Source organism: Sapajus apella, unplaced genomic scaffold, assembly GCF_009761245.1.
Source record: "Sapajus apella isolate SASKATOON/1434 unplaced genomic scaffold, GSC_monkey_1.0 scaffold44, whole genome shotgun sequence".
NCBI classification, from domain to species: domain Eukaryota; kingdom Metazoa; phylum Chordata; class Mammalia; order Primates; family Cebidae; genus Sapajus; species Sapajus apella.
This window is the reverse complement of record NW_022436984.1, coordinates 17641726-17653033: the sequence shown is the minus strand read 5'-3', so window position 1 is coordinate 17653033 and position 11308 is coordinate 17641726. Positions and strand designations below refer to the sequence as shown.

Genomic DNA, 11308 nt, shown 5'->3' with positions numbered 1-11308 from the left:
ACTGCCTCCTTTCAACAACTTCATAAAATATTCATCATTAAAAACAGAGTATCTTGTGGCTGGGTACAGTGGCTCATGCCTGTAATCAATCCCAGAACATTGGGAGGCTGAGGTGGGAAGATAATTGACCCCAAGGAGTTCAAGACTAGCCCTGGCAATGAAGCGAGACCCTGCCCCTACAAAAAATACAAAAGTGTCCACAAAGAGTGTGGTGCTGTGTGCCTGTAATCCCAGCTACTCAGGAGGCTGAGCTGGGAGGATCACTTGAGCCTGGGAGGTTGAGGCTGCAGTGAACCGTGATAGCACCATAGCACTCCAGCTTGGAACAAAGAACAAGACCCTATTTCAATTAATAAAATAGAGTATCTTAAGACTATTAAACATGATATTTACAGAAGAATAGGAAATGATTTTTCCTGGATTATAGATGAGGTGGTGTACAGACATATATAATCTATAACTACCTTAGAGAGGCCACATGGAATAATGTAAAGAGAATAGGTTTTGGAGTCAGCCTAATTCAAATTCTGGCTGCATGATTTATTTAGCTTTGTGACCTGTACAAGCTACCTCATCTCTCTAAGTCTCATGTGTAAAAGAAGGGTGCTGAGAAGATTACTTATGACTCTGTGTATGTAAAAATAAGGAGCTTGGCACAAGTAGGAGCTTGGTAAATACAAGTCAACCCCCTCCACAACTGTACTCTTGGAAAATCATCAACTTGTGCAACTACTTGATCAGTGGCATACTAATTTGAAAGCCTTACGAGTCTTTCACAAGGAAATAATTTTTTGCATGAAAATATAAAATCCTATAAATATAGACTTTATACCAATTAGTAACCTCAAATTAACTTTTAAATATAGGACTTAAGGACAGTCTTAAGCAAATTACTAGAAATGAATAAATACAAATATTTCCTATTCAAAAAATATTTACTGAGCTCTCACTGTATGCCAGGATTGTTAAACGTGCTTGGACTATAGACATAAATGAATCAATGTCCCAGATCTCACATAATTTATATTCTAGTTATAAAACAAAAACTAGCATTTTAGAAAAAGGGAAGGACTGTGATCCCAAAGCCCATAAGGACAACTTATAGGAAAATGTAGTTTGGTTTTTCTGGAGATTTTCCAAAAGATTTCTGGGGATTCACGAATCCCTAGATTAAGCATCTCTGCTAGACTCTGTCACAAATTTGTATTTTAAAAGTTGGGAAAATATCAATATTGCTTGCAGTAAGAAGATAGAACACATTCTAAAAAGTTAGTTTAGTATGGAACACATACTAAAAAACAAATTTAGTAAACAGCTTGAGAAGCTTCCCCTAAATAGTAACCTTTCTGTATATTAAAATTATTTAATTTCTAAATTATACTCAACTCTACTTTCTGAAATATATTTATTTAAAAGATTTGTCTTAATTATAAGAAAAATGAATGAATCTCTATTTCTAGTGGTACTACCTATAAGCATTTACAACAGAACAATTCTCTCTGATACAAAGCAGACATTTCAGGAGTTTAAAAAAAAAAAATCTCTGATTTAACTGGCTGTAATCCTTTGTTTGAATATCTAAACAAAAATAATTTTTCTTTTTTTTTTTTTTTTTTTTTGAGCCGGGGTTTCACTCTTGTTACCCAGGCTGGAGTGCAATGGCGCAATCTCGGCTCGGTGCAATCTCCGCGTCCTGGGTTCAGGCAATTCTCCTGCCTCAGCCTCCTGAGTAGCTGGGATTACAGGCCATGTGCCACCATGCCCAGCTGATTTTTTGTATTTTTAGTAGAGACGGGGTTTCACCATGTTGACCAGGATGGTCTCGATCTCTTGACCTCGTGATCCACCCACCTCGGCCTCCCAAAGTGCTGGGATTACAGGCTTGAGCCACCGTGCCCGGCCTAATAATTTTTCTTATTAAAAAAACAAACTTAATTTTTATAATACCTTCCAACTTTCTCTCCTCTTTGGTAATTCTACCATACTTTCACCTTTCCTACCCTGCAAGTTAATATCCGGCTCCTGGCAACATCTTCTACACTGTTATGAAGCATTTACGGGGCACCTTTGTGCCTACCTTTTTGTTAAAGTGGGTCAAGTTAAGAGCTAAGATTTAATCACGTCTATATTTTCTTCATTCTTTCTCCTTCTGCAATATTTTTCAGTGCATTTCTGCTACTTGCAATTATGTTTCAACATTTTTCTAAGTTAGTGACTACTGTGAAAAGCATATATTATTTCTCCATTTAGAATTCTAGGTTGCAAAGTCAGTTTTTTTAGTAAACAAGGGAAGTTCCTTTAATCCATATATCTATGTACTGATAAGTTTACACTTATCGTTTGGTCTCTGCAATTATTTCACAACTACCTGACTGCCAGCATCATCTCTTTAATCTAATATGGCAAATGTTTGTGATAGATTAAAATACCATAGATTTTTTTTAAAAAAATCTATCATTCTTATGCTCCAAACATAAGGTGGTTCCTTACCCTAAAATGATGTTCAAAAGGCTGGTTTCTTAGCAAATACCTCTGCAACTTAAATTCTTATTTTTCACCACAGTAATTCTCTGTGTTATCCTTAACAGATGTCCTTTCTTTTGAAGAGATCTTATAGTTTGACTTTGCCTCTCTAGTCTACTTGAAAGGTCATCACCCTCATCTCATTTCTGCCATTCAAATCGTTCTTCAAATCCTATCTTTTCTCTAAGAAGCTAACTTTTCCCCTACTTAGCTGAACTTTCACAGTAATCACTGTCCATTTCAAATGGCAATGGTCACATTCTGGATTTTGTCATTTATTTATTACTAAGCTATGTGAAACATTTTGATCATTTAAGGTGTGTTTATAACTACAGTGCAAGCTGCACTGAGCACACAGGTGGGGTCATGTCTTATGTTTTCTAAGCTTCTCCCTCTATGAATCTACTATATGATACACTGTCAGCGTTTGATCCACTGATATTAATAGAACATTTATGTATAAAAGTAATTAAGTACATATATCCCACTTATATTGTCAAATAATAATCTATTTAAGGCAAGGTTTATTTATTTATTTTAATTATTATTTTTTTAAGGGACGGGGTTTTGTCATGTTGGTCAGGCTAGTTTTGAACTCCTGACTTCAGGTGATCCACCCACCTTGGCCTCCCAAAGTGCTGGGATTACAGGCGTGGGCCACCACACCTGGCCAAGGCAAGGTTTATATATTGAGCATCTCCCCCAAGTTTCATGGTTCCATTTCCTATTTACTCCCTGTTTATGTAGCTACTATGTGTAATCATTTTTTCTTTTAAAAAAAATTTTTTTTTTTTGAGACGGAGTTTCACTCTTGTTGCCCAGGCTGGAGTGCAATGGCGCGATCTCACCGCAACCTCCGCCTCCTGGGTTCAGGCAATTCTCCTGCCTCAGCCTCCTGAGTAGCTGGGATTACAGGCATGCGCCACCATGCTCAGCTAATTTTTTGTATTTTTAATAGAGACGGGGTTTCACCATGTTGACCAGGATTGTCTCGATCTCTTGACCTCGTGATCCACCCGCCTCAGCCTCCCAAAGTGCTGGGATTACAGGTTTGAGCCACCGCGCCCGGCCTTCTTTTAAAAAATTTTATAAGTTATTCTTGGTATATGTTAAATAGAAAATCCGGAGACTAAAAATAGACCATTTTCTTAAGGGACCAAAAAATCCAGCAAAATATATATGGATGTATTTTTAAAGATTACACATGAAGAAATGGGAGTACTTCTATGGCTAATAATGACTCAATAACTTCTGAGGGCTTATTTCCTCTAACCAAGGTAGTGGATGCCATGTAGAATCTATAATCTAGCTGAAAAGGTAAGATTTTCTTCTCTCAACCTTCCAAATTACCACCATCCTTTTAGTCAGATCAACATCCTATACTCATTTGTTTGAGGGTTCTCCGATGGATCATATGAAATATTTGTATTTTAAAATTAATTTTCACAGCTTTGGGTAAAAAAAAAATTTTTTTTTTGAGACGGAGTTTCATTCTTGTTGCCCAAGCTGGAGTGCAATGGTTCAATCTCGGCTTACTGCAACCTCTGCCTCCTGGGTTCAAGCGATTCTCCTGCCTCAGCCTCCCAAGTAGCTGGGATTATAGGCATGCGCCACTGCGCCCGGCTAATTTTATATTTTTAGTAGAGACGGGGTTTCTCCATGGTTGGTCAGGCTGGTTCTCAAACTCCTGACCTCAAGTGATCCGCCCGCCTCGGCCTCTCAAGCTGTGATTACAGGCGTGAGCCACCACGCCCGGCTGTGGGTACAATGCTTAATATTTTGAGGTACCTGCCACAAAAAAAGACTCAGAATCACTACTTTAGACCAAGATATAAATTATGGTTAGCAATATATAGCACTGCTTTCATTTGACTCACTAAAATTATATTAATTGTGAAATTTTTCTTTTGGCCGGGATATTTTTATTGTTTTTTATATTGCTATGTAGTAATGAATCCTAGCAAATAATGTAATTGAGATGATGCATGATTTCTAGCCAATGGATACGGTCTTTCTCAACCTGCCAAGAGGACCTAGAGACTGGAGGGGGCTCTATTTCTTCCCAATCAGTTTTATTTCTAAGTTTGGCTCCCTTTAAGTTTTGAAGCATATATATTTACAATTAGTCATTTATTTCCAAAAACTTGAAAACCCAAGAGAAAAGTGCTTATTTGAACTGACTGGCAGTGAACAAAAAAAAAAAAAAAAAAAAAAAAACAAAAAAAAAGACACTTCCGTTTCCTGGTAATAGTACTAAAACAAAACAAAACTATATAGAGAAGCAGCCAGCAGGTCATTGACATTTCGAAGGAAAGCAAATAAAAGGTAAGGGCATATAGCCTTGCTCTGATGAAGCACAGCAGGGTACAACAGAAATGGTTATCTCAGCTCAATGCTCATACACCCATAATACAACAATAATATTAGAAAAAATTATTCTCGGGTATTCCAACTGGGCATACTGGGGCACCAAAAGGTGTGGACATTAAAATAATAACTCACTCACTATTACTAACTTCTGGTGATGGCAGCAGCCTGCTAGAGGAGAAATTAAGATATTTAAAAGAGCATTCTTGCCTCAAAATTAAGGTTTAAAGGAGAAGAAGAAGGAAAAGCAGACATATAGAGAAGAAATAAAGACAGCTAAAACAAAAAAGGTCATTTGATGGCCAAAAAGAGACAACAAAGCTATCTACAAAACAAAGTTTTATCTCTATCTTCATTTCAATACATTTTCTTAAACTGTAACTGACACCTTAAAAAAAGCACCAGTAATTTAATTCACTACATACTTTATTATAGACTTCATTAATGTAAATGTACTCATACTTAGTAATTATATTGTGAAATTCAAATTCAAATGCTTAGAAAATAAAATAAAACTTACCCCATCACTTTCTCTATGTGGATTCAGTCTACTATAAACAGCTTCAATAACATTGCGCCTAAAAAAAATTGTTTTAGTTTTATTCAATTACATAGAATTTTAAGCTTGTGAATATCTCAATATTTTGTCCTGACTACACTAAAAAATTAACTGCTACACTTCTATACTTGTCAAGAACATACTCTCTACACTTTACTCTCAGAATCTGATTTTGCACAATCCATTTGTACTCATTAGCAAAGAAAGAAGGACGTTCACCCTCAAAGAGTACGATAGATAATTCCTTTTTAAAAAACTTGTTTTGGATGAAGTTTTAGAGTTCTTCTCTAGTAAAAGAAACACTAACCCATTTCATCTCTAGATAATTGATGTACTTCTGATTTAAGTTTTCTTACCCCAAATTATTTAAGTACTAATTATAAATGAACTCAAAATTAGCTCTATTTGTTCTACTTACTTGCCAGCAAGACCTCCCCCAGGAGGCAAATTTGGAATATTTTCTGCAGACAAGATGCGCATGACATGGGCAAGATCAGGCATTCCTTCCTCACCAGACTTCTCCATAATCTCTGTAGGTTGTTAAAAAAGGTTCCTAATTAATGTGATAAGCCAGTACTCACCAAGAAGTGAAATAAGAGGTACTATTTGGTAGTATTTATTTAAAAAAATATATATATAATTATCAATACACAAGGAATTTTTACCAAGTAATATAAGAAACTTATTAGCTGAAACATTGTTATGCAGGGGGAAAAAAGCAAAAGTAAGTTATTTACATACATATGTTCATTCCAACATTATTCATAAAAGCAAAAACTGGAACAAGCTAAATGTTCAGCAACAAGAGGACAGTTAAAAAAATTTTGGTGTATCCATTGAGTGAAATGGTTTGTAATCACTAAAAATTATGAAATAGGTGTCTCTATGATTACCGTAACAGCTATATGGAAAAATACTTTTGATCGAATATTAAGTAAAAATAATACAAAAGTTATGAGTGCCATTACTACAGAATAAAAAAAGATTAGCTGGATAAGAATTATAAGAAAAAAGGGAGAAATTAAAAATCATTTTTACAGGTTGATACTTACCTGAATAGTTACATTCTACAGCAATTTTTTAAAGCATGATTATCTGAACATTGGCAAGACACAAGCTCCTCAAAAATCTATGACAACTTATTTATTTTTTTTGAGGCAGGGTCTCCCCCTCTGTGGCCCAGGCTGGAGCGCAACGATGCAAACACAGCTCACTGTAGCCTTGAACTCTTGGGCTCCAGTGATCTTCCCACCTTAGCCTCAAGTAGCTAGAACTACACCAAACTTCACTAATTTTATTTTATTTTTTTTTTGAGGCAGTCTTGCTCTGTCATCCAGGCTGTAGTGCACTGGTGTGATCCTGGCTCACTGCAACCTCCACCTCCCAGGTTCAAGCAATTCCCTGCCTCGCCTTCCCAGTAGCTGGGATTATAGGCAGGCTGCCACCGCACCTAATTTTTGTATTTTTAGTAAGAGATGGGGTTTCACCATGTTGGCCAGGCTGGTCTCGAACTCCTCACCTCAAGCGATCCGCCTCCCTTGGCCTCCCAAAGTGCTGGGATTACAGGCGTGAGCCACTGTGCCCAGCTGAAGCCTTACTTTTAAAACAACAAAAAAGCAGTGTCTTCAGCAGTCCTGGAGATACAAAATCCAAACTGTTTACCATGCCTCACAAGACCTTTACTTTAACATTCACTACTCTTTCAACTCTGCCCCTGATTCCCTCATCTCCAAAGGATCTATCTATTCAAAAACTTCTTCTAGATTTTCACAAGTACTCTTTTCCATGGTTTGGGGACACTTTTCACACTAATCCAACTTCTCTGTATGGTGAATGCCTATTTTCACCCTTGAGGTTTCAACTTTATATGTCACATTCTCAAATCCTTCTCTGACCTAAGCCTGAGTAAGTACACTGCAATACACTCCCATATCCCATATGCATAACATGTACTATATGCCATAATGCTATATATTCCCATATACAAGATACTTATTGTGTCACAGACTGCAAGCTTCATGAAAACAGAACCGTAAGTTTTCTACCTTAAATCTGTGTTTTATAGCATAAGGCTTCTCAACATCAACAATACTGATATTTTACACCAATTTTTTGTTGTGGGGGCTGTCCTGTGCACTGAGGAGTATTAGGCAGCATCCTGGCCTCCATTCACTAGATGCCAGTGGCACCCCCTCAGCTATGATACCAAAAATGTCTCCAGACATTTTCACACCCCTCCCTCTAGTCCAATTCACCACCATCATCTGCCACCTGCATTAATGCATGATTTTTAATTGGTATCTTGGCTTCTCTTGTCCCCTTTATACAATCTCTTCTCCCTACAGCAACTAAGAGAGATCCTTTGGAAAAAAGAACAAATCACTCTTATACTCAAAATCTTCCTACCATAAGTCAATGAATTCCTACCATAAGTCAAATAAAGTCCAAAGTCCTCACTTTGGTCTATAGAACCCTACATTATATGCCTCCTACAAACCTCTTAATCTTCCTCTAATATTCTACTGGCTCATTCTAACCCAGTCACACTCAGTAAGCACATTCCCTCCTAGTCTTTGCTGTTCTCATTGTCTGAAATGTTCTTCCCGTAGATACTCTCTCTCCATGCAGGTCTCTGCTCAAATGTCCTTCTTCACAGAGACATTCCTAACCAATATTCCTTGTTGTTCTCTGCTTACTCTATTTTATATCTTTTCTATTAAAAAAAGAGGTCTTTACTGGAATACAAACTCCATGAGACTTCTTTTTCTGCTATATCTTCAGTGACACATGTTCAATAAACACTGAATAAACATACACGCAGAAAGCAATCATTAAATATATAATTAATCAATTTAGATGAACTATTATTCCCTCTTTATTTTAGTATTATTCCTTTCCCACCTAACCAGTCATCACTAAAAGCATATACACAGGTTTACTGAGAATACCGGAATGCATTTACCACAATATTTACGGTGATATTACATGATTTTAAAACTCCAGTAGAAACATAATGCTCCTGAAGAACACTGCTTTATAAATAAAAAGTTACTTTAAAAAAAAAAAAAAAAAAGACACGTTCTCGATCTGTAGCCTAGGCTGGAGTGCACTGGTGCGATTATAGCTCACTGTAACCTCAAACTCCTGAACTCAAGTGATCCTCCCGCTTCAGTATTCCAAGTAGCTGGAACTACAGGTATGTACCACCATGCCCAGCTAATTTTAAAAACTTTTTTGTAGGTCTATGATGCCCAAGCTGGTCTTGAACTTCTGGTCTCAAGCAATCCTGCCTTGGTGTCCCAAAGAGCTGGGATTATGGGTGTGACTACTATGCTCAGCCTGTGAAGTTATATATATATATATATATTTTTTTTTTTTGAGATGGAGTTTCGCTCTTGTTACCCAGCCTGGAGTGCAATGGCGCAATCTCGGCTCACCGCAACCTCCGCCTCCTGGGTTCAGGCAATTCTCCTGCCTCAACCTCCCGAGTAGCTGGGATTACAGGCACGCGCCACCATGCCCAGCTAATGTTTTGTATTTTTAGTAGAGACGGGGTTTCACCATGTTGACCAGGATGGTCTTGATCTCTTGACCTCGTGATCCACCCGCCTCGGCCTCCCACAGTGCTGGGATTACAGGATTGAGCCACTGCGCCCGGCCTGAAGTTAAATTTTAAGAACCAACTTAAATTTATTTGTAGTGGCTGCCTAGCTAACAGTTTTGTCTCCTGATTAACAATAACTATTTGCTACAGGCCCTAGAGATCATTATTACGTATTTGTCTTCTCTGCTATATAATATATACTTTGGAAAGTTACAAATTATGCATGAGAAAATTAATATTAAATTATTAATCCATGTTAAACTGCATTGACCACACCTTTAAGAAATTAAAATTTAGCTATTACAGAAGTTAAGAGTTAATAAAAGTTACAGTTTGCTGAGGGCTTGCCTGCTAGGCACTATAATAGGTGCTTAACAAACATAATTTATTTTGAAAAAACTCTTTTTCCTTGGACCAAACCTTTAGTGAGACTCTTGAGTTTTTTCTGACTAGCAGACCTTTGGGCTCCCTCTCAGTCCTTACAGAAACCAGGCTGAATCAGAATCCTGCTCAGTCAGTTTATTGAAAACCCCCACTCTTGGTATATGATCACTCTGGATATTTTGTCCTGGCCTGCCATCTTATCAAGTCAGTTTAGCCAGAAACCCCTTATATTGATGCCTCCTCTTAGTAATAATTTTCCATCCACTAACACTTCCCCTCAACACTCAGCTCCTTAGTTGTAAGTTCTACTTATCTTTACAGAACTCCAAGTTGAGTCTAATTTCTTTCTGCCACTGCAAGACTCCATCGTAGTTGTCCTCATATTTACTGCCATGGCCCCCTTGAAAAAAAATCTGCTTTACCATCTTTAACAAGTGTCATCAATAAGCTTTTACTGTAACAATTCATTTTTAAAAACTCTAGGGTTGGTGTTTTTATGTTTAGTGTCCAACAAAAAAACTGGAGCCTTGAGGGGTTAAGCAAGTTGTATAAGATCACATAACTAGCAGCTGACCAAACTAGAGAGCTCTTCCTAAAATAAAAACTACCTGGTTTCTTTATGAATGAGGAAAAAGGAAAATAAGAGAATTCCTCCCACCTTCTGACAAACTACAGTCACCAATAAGCAACCTCAACATACTACAATTTATCATTAAAGAATTAACTCCTATAAAAATAGCTCCTCTTAATGATATTATCAATAGGAATGAGTGCATCTGATATAATCTTCAATGTGTTCTTACATGTTTCTCACCTTTCCATCACCCTCAAAACAGGGCCATTGAGACTCAAAAGTACTGAGACCTAAAAACAAGATTCATTTAGAGCAAAGGAAATTGCGGACCTCCCAAAAGCTTTAAGCATGTTGTTTAGGGTCCACAGCTAGATAGTTGTAAAGACAGAAAAGATAAATCCCCATTCTCCAAATTTGCAAGACTCTCTCCTTGGTTTTATCCTTTAATTGTAATTATACATTAGAAATCATAGATCTTCATACTTCAAAACTCTCACCAATTACTGTGGCCTACTATGTACAGAATGATTCATAATAGGCCAAATTCGGCCAGGCGCGGTGGCTCACGCCTATAATCCCAGCACTTTGGGAGGCCAAGGCGGATGGATCACGAGGTCAAGAGATCGAGACCATCCTGGTCAACAAGGTGAAACCCCGTCTCTGCTAGAAATACAAAAATTAGCTGGGCATGGTGGTGCATGCCTGTAGTCCCAGCTACTCAGGAGGCTGAGGTAGGAGAATTGCTTGAACTCAGGAGGCGGGGGTTGTGGTGAGCCAAGATCGCGCCATTGCACTCCAGCCTGGGTAACATGAGCGAAACTCCGTCTCAAAAAAAAAAAAATAAATAAATAATAATAGGCCAAATTCAACAAGTCTATGACACCATCATTGTAAGTTACATCATTCAAATGTATTTTCTACAAAAAGAAAAGAATCAAAACATAAAAGTATTAGGAGAAAATACAGATAACTACGTAACCTTGAGTTAGGGAAGAATTTTTCTTTCTTCCCACAAAGAAAAAAAAGAGTGACAATCTAACTTTATAAAGAGAAATTTCATATCTTAAAAACAGCATATATAAAATCAAAAGTTTATATTAAGATTATAATCCTTGCCGGGCACGGTGGCTCAAGCCTGTAATCCCAGCACTGTGGGAGGCCGAGGCGGGTGGATCACGAGGTCAAGAGATTGAGACCATCCTGGTCAATATGGTGAAACCCCGTCTCTACTAAAAATACAAAAAATTAGCTGGGCATGGTGGCGCGTGCCTGTAATCCCAGCTACTCGGGATGCTGA

General features: G+C 37.5%; 1 protein-coding gene across 3 annotated transcripts in view; it reads right to left on the bottom strand.

The window, feature by feature from the left end:
* The window catches only part of PPM1B (protein phosphatase, Mg2+/Mn2+ dependent 1B), a 77044-nt gene that overhangs the window by 9448 nt on the left and 56288 nt on the right, over positions 1 to 11308 (bottom strand). For all 3 annotated transcript variants that reach the window (XM_032239447.1, XM_032239446.1, XM_032239448.1), the window contains exons 4-5: positions 5868 to 5979; positions 5411 to 5468 (exon numbers count right to left, since the gene is read on the bottom strand). In XM_032239447.1, the coding sequence (XP_032095338.1) occupies positions 5411 to 5468; positions 5868 to 5979 (170 nt within the window). The remainder of the gene's footprint in view (positions 1 to 5410; positions 5469 to 5867; positions 5980 to 11308) is intronic.